A 22585-nucleotide genomic window follows, 5' to 3' on the forward strand; every position below is an offset into this window, starting at 1 on the left:
GGAGGGTCATAACCTTCAAACATTGGCAAGACACATAAAGGGCAACACTGAATCTTTATAAATGAAAGGTTTATTTTTACAAAAAGCTCTGTTTTTAAAAAATCACCTCCAGAGAGCACAAGGCAAAAATCACAGAAAGTAACGGCTTCAAAGCAGGTAATCCCAATAGTAAATAAAGTCCCAATCCAAAATCCAAGAGGCCAAAAACACAACAAAAGATTAAAATAAATCCAGAAAAATCACAAAAGAAAAAAAAAAAACAACAAAACAACACAAGAGAACCTCACCACACCACAAGCACATTTACAATGAACCGCAAAGGACTGTGGTTTCCCTCAGCCTTTATAGGGCTGATGGCAGGCTCCGGTAGTGATGGACAGGTAGCCTCTACTCTTAGAGAACCACCCACACAACACAAGGAACCTACAGAATGACACATTGACACAAGAAAACTAAACAATCCACATCAGTAACATAAAACATTAACAAAATAGGCAAAAATTAGACATGAACTCCAGCCGTGGGTGGGACCCTGGCTGAAATACAACAGCATCTGTCTGTACCAGAAATTGCTTGATGCCATTTAAGATCTTAGACAAAGTTAGTCCAGTTAATATTTAGCTAGTTAAAGTTCCCCATGACTCTAATATCCCCCTGTAAACTGGCCTTTTTATAATTTTTAAAAAGATACATCAAGATGCAAGTGTCATGCTCACACAGTGTCAGTAGTGGGATTTGAACCCACAACCTCAGGATTTGAAGTCTGAAGTCTTTACCACTATGCCATGCCATTGAAGTATTTTTAAGCATGTTGAGTTTTCAGCCTTATACACTACCTGAAGGTACTCCTTGAGTGGTTAGAAGGCTTACAATTCAGTCCTTCCTCCACTACTTCATTCTTCTCCCCTTCAATTTACTTCCTTCGGGACTTCTCCATTGTTAACTGTCATGTGGCCATAAGGAATCCTGCTGTCTGAGAAACACATGACACATTCAGAACTGCCATGAGGCTTCTTACCAGTGCTAACTCTTTCATGGCCATTAAATTCATGGCAGCTTAAGAATCGTTTACCACAATCAGTTCAACAATAAGGCTTCTCTCTACTGGGGATTCTCAAGTGTCCGTGGAAATTACTTAACAGTGAGAATCCTTTACCTTATTTAGAACACAAATAAGGACTAGGAAGGATACTGTTATGGGGAAATCTTCTGCCTCTTTGATAACTGCAGAACAGTGCGGATTTGCATGTGATACTGAAGATGGCTTCTCTGTGAAAATTGCTCACCACATTCAGAACAGGCATGTGGCTTCTCTTCAGGCTGAAATCCTTTGTGCCTCTGAAGTTTGTTACTTGTGGGGAGTTGTTTGCCACATTTGGAACCGACATATGGCTTCACTCTTGTATTCATTTTTTCGTGGCTGTGAAGAGAGCTACTTCTGGGAAACTGTTTGCCACATTCAGAACAGACATATGGCTTCTTACCAGTGTGAATTCTTTATTGACCATTAAATACACAGTGGTTTGAGAATCGTTTACCACAATCAGTTCAACAATAAGGCTTCTCTTTACAGGGGATTCCTAAGTGTCTGTGGAAATTATTTAATAGTCAGAATCCTTTACCATATTTAGAACAGAAACAAGGATTGGGAACGATACTGTTATGGGGAAATCTGCTTCCCCTTTCATAACTGTAGAACAGTGTGGATTTGCATGTGATACTGAAGATGGCTTCTTTGTGAAAACTGTTCGCCACATTCAGAACAGCCATGCAGCTTCTCTTCAGGCTGAAATCCTTCATGCCTCTGAAGTTTGTTACTTGTGGGAAGTTGTTTGCCACATTTGGAACTGACATATGGCTTCACTCTTGCATGAATTTTCTCATGGCTCTGAAGAGAGCTACTTCTGGGAAATTGTTTGCCACATTCAGAACAGACATATGGCTTCTCTCCTGTGTGAATTCTTTTATGATTCTGAAGATGGCTACGGACAGCAAATTGTTTGCCACATTCAGAGCAGCCATACGGCCTTTCTCCAGTGTGAATCAGTTTGTGACTCTGAAGAGAGCTGAGTTTAATGAATCTTTTGTCACATTCAGAACAGCGATACGGCTTTTCTCCAGTGTGGATTCTTGTGTGAGTCTGTAGAGAGCCACCATCAGTGAATCTTTTTCCACATTCAGCACAGCCATAGGGCTTTTCTCCAGTGTGGATTCTCATGTGTCTTTGGAGATTAGAACTGTCAGAAAATCGTTTGCCACATTCCAAGCAGCAATGAGGTTTTTCTCCAGTATGAATTATTATGTGCCTCTGAAGATTTTTCTTATGGAGGAACGTTTTTCCACATTCAGAACAACAATATGGCTTTTGTCTTGTATAACTTGACACGGCATCTTTACAGTCAGCTTTATTTTTAAAAGGTTGTCCGTAGTCTCGGCCATCATACAAAGCCTCTTGATCTGTGCCGTGCTCTTGGTGTTGGTCAGAATCGATATGTTCACTCACAGGAAGAGAGATGCACTGGAAAGAGGCTGCTGTCAAGTTCTCTGATCCTCTTGTTGATTTCTTCATCTTCTCTTTGCCCTGTTTGTGGTGCAGTCTCAGCTGGAGAGAAGTCTCGGTTAAAGGAGATGGGAAGAAGTTGCCATTCTCATGAAAATCTGTAATGACACAAAGTTAAATGTTTTGAAATAAATAAACCTTCAGAGAGGTGGCTCACCGATTGAGGTTTCTGAATGACCCCCTCAGTCCCATTCCTCAGGCATTCCAAGAAGAACGCTAATGAAATTGTAATTTATACGATTCAGTTCAGTCTCGATTGAATAAGCCCCGTTTTCAAATTGAGGTTCAATTGGTTCTACAAATCCGAAGTGTTTCACGTGAATTCAAGACAGGCATGGACAATCCATGTGTCTGTGTGCACTTTCTTCTTCTTCTTTCACATTTTCAGAAAATGAGCCGGTTGTCTGGCCTGGGGACTCTAAAGAGGTCCATTAGGGGTGTTGGTAGAGGGTTGAAGGGACTTGAGATAGTCTCTGATTTGCTGTGTCCCCCCATGCATTTCTCAGAACTAAATTAACAATGATTGAGAACATTTTGGGATGGTACATGAATCCGAGGGATGTTCAAAAAGTTTCCGCCCCTTTATGTTTTCGTTGGAAACGGTGAAGGCGGAAGGAGGAGTAATTGGTCACGTCTGAGAGTGTCATGTGACTAGTTCTATCTGGCAGAGCTGCGGCCCTTGCAGTTTAGAATAAGAGTTGTCACCCTGTGTTGAAGATGTCAGCGAAACTTAGAAATTGCACCAACAGCGTTCTGCCATACGATTTCGTGGGCAGAAGGTGTGCCGGGAGCAGACATTCATCTCTGCATGTGTACTCAGTATGGAGATAAAGTTCTCTATCGTAGAGATGTCAATGAGTGGATTGAAATGTTCAAAAATGGCCGTACTAGTGTGACGGATGCAGCAATGTGATGAACAAGTGAAAGCAGCAGTGCATCAGTGGCTATGTGCTCAACCAAAAACACGTTTTGCTGATGGCATTAACACTAGAATCACTGAAGCCTTCGAAAAAACTTGAGGCAGCTCCAGGCACCTCAAACCCATATAAACAAGGCTTGAGCTGGAAGAACGTTTTTGCCCGAGTTGAGCTCCATCAGTAGATGGGATGGGACAAGCAGGCTGCTGGCTGCTTGTGCTGATCGACACACTTACAAAACAAAAGACGCTGATGGAAAGGTGCAAAGGAATTTAAGGTGGCCCAGGATTACGGGTTTTTTCATAGGATTCAGAGATTCCAGTGTTAAAAAGCTGGCGCAACGCTGGGAAAATTTCATCGCAAAGGAAGGTGAAAATGTAGAAAAGTGATGACATTTGTTTTTGAAATTCTTAATAAATAAGAGTTAACAGAAAGTTCTGAAAGATTTCGAATGCCCCTCGTATATTTCCAACACCTAAGTGTATGCTGAAATGCTCAACTGTTCCCCCGTATTCTGTAGGTGTAAATTATAGAATAATCAGCGCAAGGTCAGTGCTCTGTTTTACAAATCTATTGCCGGAAAAAACATCTGTCTGTGTGAGGATGTGAGTTTTCAGATGCAATCAGCACAGGCAAGTCACTCCATCACAGTGACTCTGGGCACAACTTTAGGAAATGACAGGAGCCTTTGGACCAAAATCACAGATGGAATGATTTTTTGTTTTTGGTGCATATTTTTCACCAAACTGGAGCACAATTAATTGAATTCATATTATTATGAAGATATGATTGTTTCATCTTCACTGCTAAAATGTCACCTTTATAAAGGAGAGTCATGTGCTGGACACTCTCGGCCATTTTGCGTTTGAATAAACCTTTGTATTTTATTACCTTTGTTAGGTCAGCTATTGTTAGTCGTTATGTACTCCAGCCGTCACTATTTGTGTACCTCACTCTCCCACAAATGGCAAGACAAACAGAGGTAGAATGTCTAAATATCATCCGTTAAGCTTTCTTTTACATTTAATCGCATTACTTACTTATTCCCACGCTCCCCGATGACTGGCACTCTTCTTCTTCTCTCCTGTCTCCTTTATTGATTTCTTCATCAAACTCAGATAGCTCAGATTTCCATTCCACAGTATTCTGGTGGGTAGCCAGTTGTCCCTCCTTAGGGTCCCAATACTGTAAACTGGACTGAGATTCCTCAAAAAATTCTTGCTTGAAGACATTCCCAGTTTCAAAGCTTCGCAGTTCAGGGCAAGCTGAGAAATCTCCGGAATCCTCAACTTTAACTTCGACAATTTCCCCCTTGCATTCCTCCTCTTTAAAAAACGAAATTCTCTCTTCACAGTCCTCCACCTTCAGACACAAATCCTCTGGTGTACCCCACTCACAGTCCTCTTCTTTAATGGGCTTTGGTCTTTCGTCCACACCACCGTCTTTGGCCGAGGCCATGCTCTGTGTGAAACTCTTCCTTCCCCACAAATGTCCGTTCCTCTCTTCTAAGATTCCACTCTCAGATGGACAGTCCTGACCTGGAGGCCATGAGACACCTCACTGCATGATTGTGTGAACTGGAAAGGAGGCTCCTTTTCATCTGTTCAAAAACAAATGATTAGATTACTTCATAGACACATCAAAAATAACTTCAGCTCATTTAATGGTTAGCTTCCAGTTTTTAATCAAACACAGAAATCTACCAGTAAAAGATTTTATGTGTGATTTGAAATGCTGTGAACAAGCCTAACAAGCTTTCAACAGATTTGGAGTTAAAACCTACTCGACAGGAAGGCAAAGTCCAGCTGACCGATACAAAGTCAAGAATGGGGAAAGGGGACACAATTTTAAAAATTCAAACAAACAGCTCTGCTCAAGTCTAGTCAAAAAGTAATAGAGACAGATCCAAAGCCAAGCTAAGACCACCATTTCAAAGAGTCTCGGGCCTGTGATGTTTTCATATCGCACAACTCAATTACAATAAGACCAATAGCAGTGAGAAGTCAAGCAAAACGACTACAATATGCAAGCTTTCAAGGCAACTCAGGCCCCTTGGCGTAATCATCAGGATCAAAGCCAAGATGCTGGGCCATTTTGGAGATTAATACGAGAAGCTGATCCTGCTTAAAGAAGGGGCCTGAGTTGCCTCGAAAGAACATTAGAACACTCTAGATGAGAACAGGCCATTCAGCACCAACAAAGCTTGCCGGTCCTATCCACTTATTTCTTCCAAGAAAACATCAAGTCGAGGTTTGAAAGTCCCCAACGTCTTACTGTCTACCAAGGTAATAATCGTAAACTAAAACGAAGACTAAAACATTTTCATGAACTGAAATAAAATAAATAACAAAACTGAGATGAAAAACTAAAATGATACGAAACGATTACAGTAGCTTAAAAGACTAACTGAAATAAAATAATAATTTCTAAAAAAAAAAAAATCAGTTTTCGTGATCATGTCTGAAAGAACGCGGCTGAATCTATTTTTGCATTTTCATAAACTTCCGGAACCTGCCCTGTAGGTGATGAAATTCAGCATATAAACTTTATCAGACCAGAGGGTTTCTGCGATCAACATGTCCAGAAGAAAACGACACAGCGCCGTATGGGAGTTTTTCAAATAAAATGCTGAAAGCAACAACAGTAAGTGCATAGTGTTGGAGCAGGGTGCGTTGTGTGCTGTACAGATTAAAGGTAAAAACCCAACAAACCTTAAAGTGAACCTAAATAGTTATCACAAATTAGCGTACGACAGATTTCTGGGTAAAGAAAAAGAAAGGCTGAAAAGCGAGTGCAATTTGAGTGTACATGCAAGTTCTAGTACACATCATACAAGACAGCAGACATTAACATCGTGTTTGCAGAGGACAGCAAATTGGGGAACAAACTCAGCTGAACACCAAAAACGCGAAGACGCCCAAGTAAACTTGTTTATTGACACTGGCATGTCTACTAGGCTGTGTGACATGCCCTCATTCAGAAAATCTGTTTCCTCTCTTGATCCCAAATTTAGCATGCCACGTGCTGCACGAATAAATGCGCTCATCGTACATAAAATGAATACAGCAACACAGCGTATCAAAGAAATGGTCCAACAAGCTCGGAAGCTATCCCTTTGTATAGACGGATGGAGTAAAAAGGGTCTGACGGCTTCGTATTTGGGAATTTCTGCATGCTTTTATCATTCACCAACAAACCAAGCACAGCACGCTTTGTTAAGTTTACGATGCATATGTCATCCGCATACGGGACAAGCTTTGGCAAACGCTATCGAGAGTACTCTGGATGAATGCGACATAACGGAAGACAAGGTTATGATTATAGTGACAGACAATGGAGCAAACATAGCCAAAGCTATAGATATACTACGGAAAGGAGAATATTCTGCACAGCAGTTCATCGAGCTGGATTTAATTGAATCTGAGTCGGACTCGGATATGGAGGAAGAAGAGATGAGCGTCTCTGAACAAGGTAAGTTGAAAAATATTGGCTACGTAGCTCAGTATATTCTGCTTGATACTTTTTGTTTCAGGTAGCAAGATTGTGGCATGTATGATAAATGGTCAGCAAACCCATCCAATATGTGTCCATTGTCTCTCTAGTCTGTTATATTTTGTAATAATACAACACATTAGCACATTTATACAGCACATTACATTTAAGTTAGTCTTGGTAAAATTGTAATAAATTATTATATTTAAAAATTATTTATTTTGTAGTGTTATATTTATGGATTAAACTTAATAGATGATTCTGGAGGCTGTGTGTAAAATAAATAAAAAAAACTATTATTTATTTCAAATGATTCAATGCAGCTTTAAGATTTTTACAAGACTGGAAAAAAAAAATATATATATATATATATATAAAAATTAAATAACATGTAATAAATAATATACATAAAATCTACATTGGAGAAAAGACAAAATTGAACCAAGAAAAAACATTTCCTAAAACACATTAAGCTGAACTGTGATTTATTTGATTACTAAGCAGAATCAACAGACTTCTTTCAAGATGGAGACATATCCAGGTTTCGACGTGTGCCTTGTATGGCACACACACTTCAGCTTGCATTGAAGGATGCCATGAAACAATCAGGAGCCAGGAAATCTTCAGTAGCAAATGAGCAAATGATTAAAAGGTGTGACTTTAGCCTGTTTTATAATACTAACTGACTTGACAACAGGCTTGTCTTTATCTAAAAATCTGAGTTATAATATATTTAGTAAGAAATCTCATAGACAAATTGTTCTCAAACTCAATCCTGGGAACGCCATGTGACCGCAGGTTTTCATTACAGCCATGGATTGTTTTTAATTTAACTCCTAGCCTAATTGAGCAGTTATTTTCCAAATTTGTTGTCAATATACAAATTATAAAACTAAATTTGGAAGATTTTTATTAGACTGCATCAGGCATTGGTACATAGTATGGTACACAGTAATAATTTAATTTCTTTTTATCTTGGTTTTTAAGAATTTTATCAGTGTCATAATTTTTAATTTCCAGTTTTTCTGGTTATGTACAGTATTCCATTATTTACTATTGTTGGAAAAGCTGTGGCAGGCAGACAGCCTTTTAGCATTCAACATTGTCTGCCCCAGTGTCAGCTTATTATCATGGTACAATTAAGGGAGTAAACTAGACAGAAAAAAAAAACAAATTAATTGGAAAATCACAAAGAACTGACCATTTGTACTATAGAAAAAGCCAATATTTTTAAATATTTTATTTAAAAAAAAGACACATTTTTCTGAATATGAGAAGAGAAAATAAGGCCAGCTTATTAAATGAGATCAGTTACAGAGGTAAGATGACTCTTTAACTGTGAAACTGAACAAAACAAAATCCTGCAACCACAGTGGTGATAGATAGATAGATAGATAGATAGATAGATAGATAGATAGATAGATAGATAGATAGATAGATAGATAGATAGATAGATAGATAAGGCACTATATAATAGATAGATAGATAGATAGATAGATAGATAGATAGATAGATAGATAGATAGATAGATAGATAGATAGATAGATAGATAGATAGATTATTAATCCCAAGGGGAAATTCACACCAATAGTGAATAATAATAATAATAATAATAATAATAATAATAATAATAATAATAATAATAATAATAATGGCTTTGACCAAAATGATCATTTAGTTATTCTATGATGCACTAGGAATAAGTGATTATTTTGTTTAAACTTTTTACCTTTTTATTAGAATAACATTATTCTCTGTTTGTTTCTAAAGGTGTGGCCGAACACTGATTCGTGACAGCCCCACACGGTGGAACAGTACACTTGACATGCTGAAGCGACTTCTGGAAACTAAAGCTACACTTAATGAGGTTCTTGATAAACTCGGGATAGATACACTGTTGACCAGTGATTGGGCCAAGTAGGAAAACCAACTTAAAGTATTGGAGCCATTTGGCAGGCACACAGATCAGCTTCAAACAGATAGCCAGTCTCTGTCAGAGGTGATACCTTCCCTGCTAAACCTGGAGGCACATCTCCAGTCAACTAGTGGAGAGAAAAATTTGGCACAAGTTATTCTTAAGTGTTTGCGCCAACGTTTTACATGTCTGTTAGATCCCATTAGTGATCAATTTGATCCAGTCCCTGCAGCCGCATGTCTAATGGATCTAACTGTCTCTCTAACCCTACAGTCTCCTGAACCAATATCTTTGAAAAGAACAGCAGAGTTATTTGTATTGACTGAGGCAGCGAAACACAATCACACCATAGAAGCACAACAAGATGAGTCTACACAAACAGTAGCAGTTTCAGCAAACATCACAGTCCTTCAGAAATACAAATACTTGGTTAATAAAATAATTAGCTTAAACCCTGAAAACCAGCCTTGGCCATCTGAAAGTGCTCCACATGAAATGCAGAGATATCAGGAGGAGGTTAGGCAGGGGGATTTTACTGGAAATCCTCTTCAGTTCTGGCAAGCCAGGGTGGCTGTGTATCCTAAACTTAGCCCTGTGGCTTTGGACCTTGTGTGTGCCCCGGCCTCACAAGCATTTGTTGAACACATATTTTCAGTTTGTGGACAGTTGTCATCTGGATTGCGGAACAGAATGACCACTTCTCTAGAGCACAGAGTTTTCTTGAAAATTAACAGAAAGATGTATAATTGAATCAGTCAGGCTGTTTTGTATCACTGTTATGGTGGGGCGTTAGTAAACTGTGCAATGGAGAAAGAAGCATTTGTTGTTTCAGTTATACCATTTAAATTAGAATTACTATTTTGCATGCAAAACTGCAGTGTGTTCCACAGTCAGTTCAAATTCAGTATCTGGGTTTATTTATTTATTTTTTTTTTAACAGAACATACTGTTTTCTACTGCCATTAAATACATGTTATTTCCAAAATTATTAAGTCTACAGTTCTCTCATTGTGGCACAAAATTGCTTTAACCATACTATAATTACTAAAACTAAAACTATATATATATATATATATATATATATATATATATATAAATAAAAATGACTTTGTGAAATAAAAACTAAACTAAAACTAAAAATATGGCATGAAGGCTAACTAAAACTAAATTAAAACTAAAATTAAGACCAGAAGTAATATAAAAATAAAAACTAGCAAAAAAAAGTCAAAACTACCACACTACTTGGTCGCTTATTCCAAGCGTCTATCGTTCTTTGTGTAAAGAAAAACTTCCTAATGTCGGTGCGAAATTTACCCTTAACAAGTTTCCAACTGTGTCCCCGTGTTCTTGAAGCTTGTATATTGTAATCTTTTTTTTTTACTCAAAAACACTCCTCCTCTCATTCCTCTTGCTTTCTCTTTCCATCTCTCATGTTTATTCTCCTAGCTTTAATGCCCCCCCGAGTTATCAGATCCAGCTAAGGACGTCACAAGAACTGATAAGGCAGTGTGGTGGAGTAGTTAAGACTTGAAGTTGTGATTTGAAATCCCACTGCTGACACCAGTGTGTGACGAAGAGCAAATCACTTGACCTGCCTGTGTGTTCCAATTGGAACACCAAAAGAAATGGAGCCAATCGTTATCATAAATGTTGTAAGTCGCCTTGAATAATGGTGTCAGCCAAATCAGAAAATATAAATGAAAATTTAGCACCACGTCAATGCCAAAATTCTGAAAATATAACATTGGCTGTAGGTTTTCATTCCAACCATCACTTCATTAGTGACCTGTTTTTGCTGCTAATCAGCTCCTTTTGCCTTATTTTTAACTCACTCGACTCAGGCCCCTTAGTTGCCTCTTTTTCCTTAATTAGCAGCCGAACAATAATGAGACACGAAACAAGCCGCCACATGACCAGTGCCCATCACACAATAACTGAAAATAAAGAGAGGTGAAGGTCTCGGTAAGGCTGATCTCTCAGGTCACCAAAACCTTTTGACGGAAAAAAACTGAAAAATCAACAGTTCTGGAAAGGTTTGCTGTGGCAGAATGAGAGCAGCAACAAGCCATGGAATTAAATAACGGGTTTAATTAACAGCCAGAATTGGCTTCTCATTAAGAGACTGGTTAGAGTCCGAAATCCCAGTTTAGCTGGTCATCTGTTGGCTCGTTTCACATCTCATTTCTGTTTGGCTGTCATTTAATTAAAAAAGAAAGAAATTCAGAGGACTGAATCCTTATAAATGGCTATTAAAAAGGAATGTAAAAGGAGTTAATTAGCAGTGAAAACTGGTCACCGATTAGGAAAAGCTACAGCCACTGCGGTCCACCAGGCCTGGAGTTCACCGATTTTAAAGTCAAAATTGTTTCTTCACAATCATGGTATATATTCCTTTGACATATAAAATTATATTCTTAAATGCAGTGTTTGTTCTTGTAGCTTACAATGGGGATACCAGAGTGTATAGGTTAATAAATAAAGCCCTTAATCACGTCCACTTTGAAGCAGAAAAGGTTTCACTTTAAGAAAGTGTGAGAAAACAGGACCACGGTTCATATTTATTTATCAGTTTTCAGCGGCCATTGCCCGATAGGACAACCCGATACAGCAATTACATCCCGTGACAGACGAGATTAGACAGGATTCCCCGTAGACTATGATGTCTGCTGATGACATTGTGATCTGTAGCGAGAGTAGGAAGCAGGTTGAGGAGACCCTGGAGAGGTGGAGAAATGAGAGGAATGAAGGTCAGTAGGACCACCAAGACAGAATACATGTGTGTGAATGAGAGGGAGGTCAGTGGAATGGTGAGGATGAGGGAGTAGAGCTGGCGAAGGTGGAGGAGTTTAAATATTTGGGATCAACAGTACAGTGGAATGGGGATTGTGGAAGAGAGGTGAAGAAGAGAGTGCAGGCAGGGTGGAGTGGGTGGAGAAGAGTGTCAGGAGTGACTTGTGACAGACGGGTATCAGCAAGACTGAAAGGGAAGGTCTACAGGACGGTAGTGAGACCAAGCTGTGTTATATGGGCTGGAGACGGTGGCACAGGAGACAGAGCTGGAGGTGGCAGAGCTAAAGATGTTAAGATTTGCATTGGGTGTGACGAGGATGGACAGGATTAGAAATGAGGACATTAGAGGGTCAGCTCAAAGTCAGAGAGGCGAGATTGCGTTGGTTTGGACATGTGGAGAGGAGAGATGCTGAGTCAGCTGGGAGAAAGGGTGCTAAGGATAGAGCTGCCAGGTAAGAGGAGAAGAGGAAGGCCTAAGAGAAGGTTTATGGATGTGGTGAGAGGGGACATGCAGATGATGGGTGTGACGGGGCAAGATGACGAGGACAGGAAGAGATGGAAAAAGATGATCTGTTGTGGCAACCCCTAACAGGAGAAGCTGAAAGAAAAAGAAGAAGAAGATAAATAAAATGCTTCACTGTTGAACACAATTTCCTGTGGCAAATGAATTAATGTCATGATTGGAAATAAACAACGTCAACGTGTAAAATATCAAACTTATCCTTTCATTGCTCTGTATCTGGGTGGCACAGTGGCACAGTGGTAGCGCTGCTGCCTCGCAGTTAGGAGACCTGGGTTCGCTTCCCGGGTCCTCCCTGCGTGGAGGTTGCATGTTCTCCTCGTGTCTGCGTGGGTTTTCTCCGGGCGCTCCAGTTTCCTCCCACAGTCCAAAGACATGCCGGTTAGGTGGATTCTAAATTGGCCCTAGTGTGTACTTGGTGTGTGGGTGTGGGTTGGCACCCTGCCCAGGATTGGTTCCTGCCTTGTGCCCTGTGTTGGCTGGGAGTGGCTCCAGCAGACCCCCGTGACCCTGGGTTGGAAAATGGATGGATGGATGGATGCTCTGCATCCTGGGAATGGTTTGTGACTGAGTGTGAAGAGACAGTGATGAGGATCAGCACCGCCAGTTCTCAGTAAGAAAAAAGTGGGGCACTTTTCTATAATCGTGACACAAGTTGTATTATCATTTTTAAGATTAGGCACCGAAAGGGGACATTAACATTAGGGACCTGTGCTGGCTGGGATTGGCTCCAGCAGACCCCCCCGGGACCCTGTGTTAGGATATAGCGGTTTGGAAAATGACTGACTGACTGATGACCTATTGGTAACTATGCTCCACTCCCACTAACTTTAAGGTTAGTATTTGAGGTTGGGGTAGGCCAGTCTAATAATTTAAAATCCAAAAGTTAAGTAATGGGGTTGGCGACCCCACTGATTTGCATCACAAAAATAGAAAGGTACCAAAAGTGGACTGTCCTCTCCGAGTGGGAGGCGAGTTAATGCCTCCAGTGGAAGAGTTTAAGTACCTCGGGTTCTTGTTGACAAGTGAGGGGGAAAAGGGCTGTTGAGACTGACAGACAGGTTGGAATGGTGAGCGCAGTTATCTAGTCGCTTTACCGATCTGTAGTGGGGAAGAAGAAGCCAAGTCAAAATGCGAAGCTCTCGATGTTACCCATCAGTCTCCGTCCCTACCCTCACCTATGGTCATGAACTTTGGGTAAGGACTGAAACAATGAGATTGCAGGTACAAGCGGCTGAAATCAGCTATCTCTACAAGGTGGCTGTGTTCTCCCTTAGGGACAGGAGGAGAAGCGCAGACATCCAGAAGAGTCTCGGAGTAGAGCTGCTGACTCTCCGCGTCGAGAGGAACTAATTGAAGTGATTCGGGCATCTGATACGGATGAATCCTAGATGCCTCCCTGCAGAGGTTTTACAGGCTGGGAGGAGATCCCGGGCTTGGTATGAGGTTGGGGGTGGGGTTTTGGAACTTGGGGTGGTATATCTCCCACCTGGCCAGGGAATGCAGTAGGAGTTGAAATGTGTGCTTGGGGAAAGGGTCATGTGAGCCTCAGCTGTAGCAGAAAATGAATGTGGAAAGGAAAATGAATTTTATTAAGAAATTCCCACACAATATATTTTTGTCTGTATATCAGGACCAGGACCCCGCCCCATGGTCCCGATTTCTTCCAAATAAAATGAGAGACAGAGAGAGAGAATGTCACGCAAGACTGGCCTCACTATGCACGTCCAGATCTTCTCTGACCAGCAAAGGGCTTACAGAGATGCACCAACTACAGGCAAAATATTAGAAAGTGGCCATGATAACCCAAGAGTTTTGTTCTCTTTAGATAATAAACTACTTCAACCTGCATCCGGCCCAATTACCTCCTCTACTGAAGTCTGTGAAAAAATTCCCCCACTTTTTCAATAATACAATATAAAGATCTAAACCAGGGGTCGCCAACTCCAGTCCTGGAGGACCACCGTGGCTGCAGGTTTTCATTCTAACCCTTTTCTTAATGAGTGACCTGTTTTTGCTGTTAATTAAGTCCTTTTACATTCATTCTAATTGACCTGCTCTTGAAGACTCAGACCCCTTAATTGTTTCTTTTTCCTTAATTAGCAGCCAAACAATAATGAGATACAAAATGCGCCAAAACAACTGGTTGTCCATCATACAATATCTGACAATAAAGACAGGTGAAAGTGTCAGGAAAGTCGATCTGCTCAGGGTCCTAAAACACTTTACCAGTGCTCTTAGAAAGAGAAAATCAATAATTTCGGAATTGTCTGATAATGCACCACGAGAGCAGCAACAAGCCACAAAATTAAAGAACTGGTTTAATTAACGACAAGAATCGGCACCTCATTAAGCAACTGTATTTTCATAGCTATTTAAGATTCATAAATAACTTACTAGATGACAATGCATAATCTATGAGAGGTTCCTAAAACCCCATAAGTAGAACTGTATTGCTCTATTCTTGCCATTTCTAACAGCTTTGAGTAAACATTATTATTCAGTTAGTGACAGCCTTGTCGGGTTTTAAACCGTGCTCGTGCCCACGCCTAAGGGCTCTTTGAGTGTGTAAAGTAACACATAAAGATAACGCGCTTATATAAGCACGAAGCCATATGCTTAAAGCATACAGAAGAGGAAATTAACTCTTTCAGGGCGGGTCTCGACTTTTGTCAAAAGCAGGGTAATGAACTGTAAACGGTGACAAAACCTGCCGTATATGTTTTAGGTGGACTCTTTTTCTTAGAAGTAAAGTTAGCTTCATTGATTTGACTGACATTTTTAAGTGAGCAGCGAGAAGTGAACAGTGGCAGAGATGGCATTGACATCTGGCGAGAGATTGAAGCGAATGCATAAATCAAAAATACGCTGTGGACGACGTTTGCAAATTATTACTCCATAGGACTCTGACTTGTGATCGAAAACAAATGTGAGGTACCAGCATCAGCTGATCATAGTCCTGAACAGGTTTGTGTAGCTGATGCATCTATGGCAGCGTTTGCCTGGGAGGACCGCCAGTTACAATGACAAAAAGTACAAACCATATTGCGATGCACTGTGCCTGCCGCTGCCACACAAAGACAGCCTGGCAGCCAGTGTGCCACGCATTTCTGGTGAACTCGTAGCCACAGTGTGCAGCAACAGAAATCTTGTGTTGATTTCTTTATGAAACCATTGCTTTGTGCGCGGTCAGAAAACTGTGTTGTTTGGAAAAAATATTCAGCCTTCAAAGAGTTAAGAACTTTTAGGTATAGAAATACCTAAAGTTTCATAAGAAATGCTAAGTTTAGAGAAGATACATTTTCCTAATCTTAAATCATAGCTCCAGTTGATTCAAAACTCTGTCCTGACACAGAGGGCACATCACAGCCATCCTTCTTCTCCTCCACTGGCTCCCTGTGTCTTACAGGACTAAATATAAAATTCAATTATTAACTTATAAAGCTTTAAATGGCCTCTCACCGCACTACATCAGTGACCTGCTCCTGGTCACCCACTAAGGTCCACAGATTCTGTGCCCTACACTAACCTGCACTCTATGGGTGACAGCAGGGCCCAAACTTTGGAATGACCTCCCGAAATTAATGAGGCCAGCTGACTCCGATCATTCATTAATTAAAAAAAAAAAAAAAAAAAACAACTAAAAACTCATCTGCTCAGGAAGGCGTCGAACTTCACCTGACATTCGGCCTCCTCTTTCAGTCCTCCTCTCTGTCCAGATGCTTCGGATAATCTGTGTGTGATATCACAAATGATGGGATTTGTTCAGGCTTTTCTTTTTATTGTTGAATTTAGTATTTTACTCTGTTTAATTGTCTTTTATTCTATACAAATGCTTCATATATCCTCTGTGTATCTGTTTTAGTGTTCTATGCAGAAACTATTTGCATCCAATGTTACATATAACCTTGCTGTTTCTTTCTGAGAGCTAGTGAAGCACCTTGAGCATGGTAAAGGCACTATATAAATAAAATGCATTATTATTATTACTAGCCGGCACCCGCCGTAGCATACGGCGGTGTAAGAATAGGAATGAAAACGGTGAGAAAGGAATTCAGAAATCAAGAAGAAATAAATACTTCTTGAAAGACGCAGTTTGCATGTAGAATTTCTGGCTAAGCAGGATTACATGTGAAAGTGAAAAATGAATCTGGTTTTCCGAATTTACGTACTATGGCCATGGCATCCTGCTAGTTTTGTCGCATGTATCTTGGACTCCCTGGAAATGTGGACGGTAATACGATCATTCTGCCTACACATACGTTGTTATTTTCAGCGTTTGCTTGCAGTGCGTCTGTATTCAAAGACTGTATTGCTCCATGCGCAGATCTTGTTGATGTAATCTGAGACAGTTGAGACGCGCCCCTCTGTTTTAACATACGCATCTACGACGTACTGTTAGAATAGTTCGCCGCTGGAGTGCAAAATACTCAACGTATTCCTCATTGCTAATCTGTACGCGTAAAATTGGCCTTCTTCGCTTGCCGGTTCTTTTATTGGGAACATGTTGTAAATCTTTGTGGCAAGCCAATGTCTCCGCAAGAAAATAAAAGTGGGTAAACCATAGAATCGGAATTCATATTGAGCGTGGAAATCTGTTTACAGGAGTTGCCTATGGGACAGATACAAAAGTCCCTTTCAGCAGGCGTTTCGCCATCTTCACCGATGAAAACCGCTGCAACATTGGGGTGACATGTCGGGGCGTTGTATCGTCGTAAATCCTGCCCAGGGTTTTCCTTGAAAAACCATTCATACAGATGCTGCTGGATTGGACTGAGCGATTTCATGCATGTGTTTGTATGAATTAGCAAAGGGGTAGGTGGTTCTGAGCATAGAATCTAGCTGGAGAAGTAAATTTTCGCTGCATGCTGAGTTTGCTTTATTTTGTAAGCGTACTTCAGTAGCTTGCTCTGTGTCAAAAACATACAACTGTCCATATCCTGGAGAGGTAGAAGTGTTAGCGTATGGTGGAGAGATTTGGTGATAAATTTGCCCGTGTATTTTAAAACGGTATGGTCCGTGGCCAGAAATTTGAGTTATCTATGCACCCATGGAGGCAAATGCTAGAGAAGAGTTGTATTCTCAAATGTGTTCACGTTCATTTTTAGCTTCTGATGTTTGCTGTGTAAGAAGCTGTTGTAAAGACACAGGTGGCTCCCTCAAAGGTGGTAAAGCTACTTTACCGTCGTGGCAGCATCCCGAGTACTTGTTGGATGTATTACGCTCAGTTCCTGGAGGATGAAGGAATTGATTCCATTGACTGGCCACCACACTTTCCTGACCTAAATCCAATAGAACACCTCTGGGACATTATGTTTTGGTCCATCCAATGCCACCAGGTTGCACCTCAGACTGTCCAGGAGCTCAGTGATGCCCTGGTCCAGATCTGGGAGGAGATCCCCCACAACACCATCTGTCATCTCATTAGAAGCATGCACCGATGTTGTCAGGCATGTATACAAGAACACAGGGGCCATACAAAGTGCTGCGTACAATTTGGAGTTGCTGCAATTCAATTTTGTCAAAATGGACTAGCCTGCCACATAATGTCTTCACTCTGATTTTGGGGGCGTCTTTGAATTCAGGGCTCTGTAGGTTGATCATTTTCATTTCCATCAAACGATGTGGCATCCTTTCGTTCCTAACACATTACCCAGTCTATATCAGTATAGATATCCAGGAGGATTTCTTTTTCCCATTGAGATCTGATGTGTTTTCAAAGTGTTCCTTTAATTTTTTTCAGCAGTTTATATATAAGAGATTATTATTATTTGTGATGGACTTAATAGTGAACTTTTAGTGCCACCTGAAGAGCTTTGGCAAACCCCAGCACAGATTTGGATTTGGTGGTTTGATGCTGACAGGGTCAACATATATATGTTAAAAAATATATGTATATATGAAGGCACATGTAAAAATATAATATCTGTAAAGCAAATATGTTTTTTTTTAATTAGGAACTGAATACTTTCTACATATAAAAATGACTCTAAAAAGCAGTTAACAATACAGTGCTGTCTCAGTTTGGTGCATTGTTTGGTGTTAAAGTGCCAAATTAAAATACGTAACACATTAACAGTTGCTGGCTTGAATGCTAGAAGCATTAAAAATAAAAATTGCAGCTTGGAGTTGTGTGTAGCTGAGCAGAATTGTAGTGATGATTCAAACCTGACTAAATAAAGATGGGGATGAGAAGAAATTTGATGTTTTTAGCGCTCTCACTCACATGGCTGTCTGTTCAATTGTCATCACTCAGACTTTTCCAACAAAACAAAAATGAAGATTTGTTCAAAATGGAATAAGAAATAACAGATTAAGGCTTGATGTAGGACATGAACGCTACCTAAATAAAAGTTTAAGTGCAAGGAAGTCTGGGCAGAGTGAAAATTTAGTTTATTTCTTTGTATTATTTTTAAACACCCACGTAGTACTCTACATGTTTCTGCGTTGATGAGGTCTCAAAATAAATAAATAAATAAATAAATACAAAAATAAATGTATTGCTAACAAAACGCAGCAGATGATCAAACTCATTGTAGTTAAAATGAAGTCTTTGTGAAAAGCACCGTTTTTAGTTGACATTTAACCATTTATTGTTAGGAAAAATAAAAAAAAAAAAAAAAACTGAGTGGAGGGAGAATTATTCTTTAAGGCAGGGGTCCTCTTTCACGGTCCTGGAGGGCCAAGGTGGCTGCAGGTTTTCATTCCAGCCAGTTCCCTATTTAGAACTCATTCATTGCTGATAATAAAACTTGGTATTCAACTTAAGACAAATTTGAGTTACATTGCAGATCAGATGTCTTTAATTACAGTCCTGGGGGTCCGCAGTGGGTGCAGGTTTTTACTTCAGCCAGTTTCTAAATTAGAACCCATTTTGTTTAGAACTAAAGAGATATTTTTCAGGCTTACTATTAGTTATCTTACCTGTTACAATTCAGAACCCTTAATTGCCAATTTTAAGTTTTTAGCAGATGCATTAGAGTTTTAATTGTTGCCTGTTTCCTTAAGCAGACAACAGTTAATAAGGAAATGCAGAAAACCAATAAACCCCCACCTCTCCAGTTAATGTGCTTCCTTTTAAACAATTAGAACAATTAGAACAATTAGAACAATCTAGACGAGAACAGGCCATTCAGCCCAACAAAGCTCGCCAGTCCTATTCACTTGCTTCCTCCAAGAAAACATCAAGTCGAGTTTTGAAAGTCCCTAACGTCTTACTGTCTACCACACTACTTGGTAACTTATTCCAAGTGTCTATCGTTCTTTGTGTAAAGAAAAACTTCCTAATGTTTGTGCGAAATTTACCCTTAACAAGTTTCCAACTGTGTCCCCGTGTTCTTGATGAGCTCATTTTAAAATACAAGTCTCGATCCACTGTACTAATTCCCTTCATAATTTTAAACACTTCAATCATGTCACCTCTTAATCTTCTTTTGCTTAAACTGTAAAGGCCCAGCTCTTTTAATCTTTCCTCATAATTCAACCCCTGTAGACCTGGAATCAGCCTAGTCGCTCTTCTCTGGACCTTTTCTAGTGCTGCTATGTCCTTTTGTAGCCTGGAGACCAAAACTGCACACAGTACTCAAGATGAGGCCTCACCAGTGCATTATAAAGGTTGAGCATAACCTCCTTGGACTTGTACTCCACAGAAGTGCTATATAACCTAACATTCTGTTAGCCTTCTTAATGGCTTCTGAACACTGTTTGGAAGTTGATAGCTTGGAGTCCACTATGACTCCTAAATCCTTCTCATAAGGTGTACTCTCGATTTTCGACCGCCCATTGTGTATTCAAACCTAATATTTTTACTTCCTATGTGTAATACTTTACATTTACTGACATTAAATTTCATCTGCCACAAATCTGCCCAAGCCTGTATGCTATCCAAGTCCTTCTGTAATGATATAACGGATTCCAAATTATCTGCTAATCCACCTATCTTGGTATCATCTGCAAACTTAACCAGCTTGTTACTTATATTCCTATCTAAATCATTTATATATATTAAAAATAGCAGCGGCCCTAGCACTGACCCCTGTGGAACACCACTCTTAACATCAGCCAGTTCTGATGAGGTTCCTCGCACCATCACCCTCTGCTTCCTGTGTCTGAGCCAATTCTGCACCCATCTAAAAACATCACCCTGAATTCCCACTTCTTTTAACTTGATGCCCAACCTCTCATGTGGCACCTTATCAAATGCTTTCTGAAAGTCCAGATAAATAATATCATAAGCTCCACTTTGATCGTATCCTTTTGTTGCCTCCTCATAGAATTCCAACATGTTAGTAAAACACGACCTCCCCTTCTGAACCCATGCTGACTGTTCAGAATAACTCCTGTCCTTGTCATGTGTTGCTCAATCTTATCCTTAATAATTCCTTCCATTAATTTTCCTGTGATGCTTGTTAAGCTTACTGGCCTATAGTTGCTTGGATCTGCCCTGTCACCCTTTTTATATAATGGGATGATATTTGCCATTTTCCAGTCCTTTGGAATCTCTCCAGTGCACAGTGACTTCCTAAAAATATGTGTCAAGGGTTTATATATGTACTCACTAGCCTCCTTAAGAACACGAGGATAAATATTATCTGGGCCTGGTGATTTGTTTGATTTCATCTTATTTAATCTGAGCAGCACTTCTCCCTCTACAATTTCCAAATCCCTCAGTACCTCCTTAGTAGTTGTGTTTACCTCTGGCAGGTTATCCACTTGCTCACTTGTAAACACCTCAGAAAAATGTAAGTTTAGGGCATCTGCTATTTCATTGTCTGTATCTTTTAATTCCCCTTTACTATTCCTGATGAACTTGACCTCCTCCTTAACTGTTCTTTTACTACTAAAATACTGAAAGAATCTCTTGGGGTCTTCTTTGCCTTCTCTGCTCTATTCCTCTCCAACTGTCTTTTAGCCTCTCTGATATCCTTCTTAATGGCTGCCCTCATGTTCTCATACGCTACGATTCTCTTTGCAGTCATTAGTCTTATATGCCTTATACAGCAGTTTTTTCCTTTGCAACTTCTTTTTTAAATCTTTATTAATCCATCGTGGAGATTTTTTTAGTTTCCTATTACTTCCAAATTTAGGTATGTATCTGTCCTGCATTACATGTAAAACATTTTTAAACCTGTTCCACTGCTCCTCGACTGTCTCCACATTTAAAAGCTTATCCCAGTCTATCCTACTTAGACTTTGTCGCATCTGCTCAAAATTAGCCCTACTAAAGTTCAACTTAACAATTTTAGTCTTTGCATCTGTACTCTTACAAAATACTGAGAATTGTATTACAATAAACCTGTCCATATACACAATGAAGTATCTCTGTTAAAAAAAAAAAAAAAACGTTTAGAAATAAATGAGAGGGGAATTGGAAGGACCATTAAGTTTAAATGTGTTCTGGTCTAAAAAACACATGCATAATGTTCTCAGACAAGGAAACTATACAGTACAATTAAAAGTTATCTTGGATAAATGAAAACACTAATAAGCCAAACAGTTAAATACTAAGTTTTCATTATCAGCCAGGACTCGAATTAGGAAACTGGCTGGAAGGAAAACCTGAAACCACTGCTGCCCTCCAGGACCCCTGCTTTAAGGTTTAATGGATTCTGCATATTTGTCTTGAAAATACCTCCCATTGCTGTCTTTACAGAGTCTGCACGTCCCCACGGTGTCTGGTAGGTTCTATTATGGGGACTCCAGTCTCAACCGCACCGGCAGATAAAAAAAACCTTCAGGTCAGGCTAAATGCGGGGTCTGAATCAAACCAGCGTCACTGTGGGAGTGTGCCCCATCATGTTGGTTCCTGCCTTGTACCTGACGCTGCTAGGATCGGCTATGGTTTCATTCGACCCTCCCTACGTCCACATATTTCCTTGGGGTACTCTATGAGAACTGCAAATGTGACGTGAAAGAAGTTTATCATGATTTACCTTAAGTCCTTCGCACACGAAAATCGGGCAAAATTCAAACCATGGAAAGGGACGAGCGAGCAGCTTGCGCGGCACCCTGCGTGAACGGAGTGTGGAAGTGAGGTGGGCGGTGCGAAGTGCTGAGCACCTTGGCAGATCGCCGCGTCTTTCTTTTGTCACTCACATTTTCAATGACACTCTCATTCCTCCTCTCTCTGATCGGGCTCCCACACGCTTTAGTGTTTTTTTTTTATTATTATTCTGCCACCACCCGCACTACTCCAGTTTCTCGTTCTTGTTTTCCATGCAGTGCCTCCACCTAACTCGATGCTTTCGTTGCTTACCTACAACCGCTCTTTCTCTTCTTCTGTTCTCTTTTGTCTCTGAAAGTGCAGATACGCACCTCGAATGTCAGCCCGAGCCGTCTTCAGGCAGAAGCGAAGGCACCAGTCTTCTATGTGTAGTTGTGTACACATCTAT

General features: G+C 40.2%; 1 protein-coding gene across 2 annotated transcripts; it reads right to left on the bottom strand.

The window, feature by feature from the left end:
- Positions 1–51: 51 nt before the first annotated feature.
- On the bottom strand, positions 52–22576 carry LOC120528185 (zinc finger protein 415-like). 2 transcript variants are annotated; one of them, XM_039752271.1, is made up of 4 exons: positions 22450–22576; positions 15873–15927; positions 4518–5077; positions 52–2658 (listed from the first exon to the last, which is right to left on the bottom strand). In XM_039752271.1, exons 3-4 carry the CDS (start codon positions 4933–4935, stop codon positions 1685–1687), a joined length of 1392 nt encoding a protein of 463 aa, XP_039608205.1. In that variant the 5' UTR covers positions 4936–5077; positions 15873–15927; positions 22450–22576; the 3' UTR covers positions 52–1684. The 2 variants fall into 2 exon arrangements, with proteins under 2 accessions (XP_039608205.1, XP_039608204.1); XM_039752270.1 differs by lacking the exon at positions 15873–15927.
- Positions 22577–22585: the final 9 nt, after the last annotated feature.

The sequence above is a fragment of the Polypterus senegalus genome, chromosome 4 (genome assembly GCF_016835505.1).
Source record: "Polypterus senegalus isolate Bchr_013 chromosome 4, ASM1683550v1, whole genome shotgun sequence".
Classification (NCBI taxonomy): domain Eukaryota; kingdom Metazoa; phylum Chordata; class Cladistia; order Polypteriformes; family Polypteridae; genus Polypterus; species Polypterus senegalus.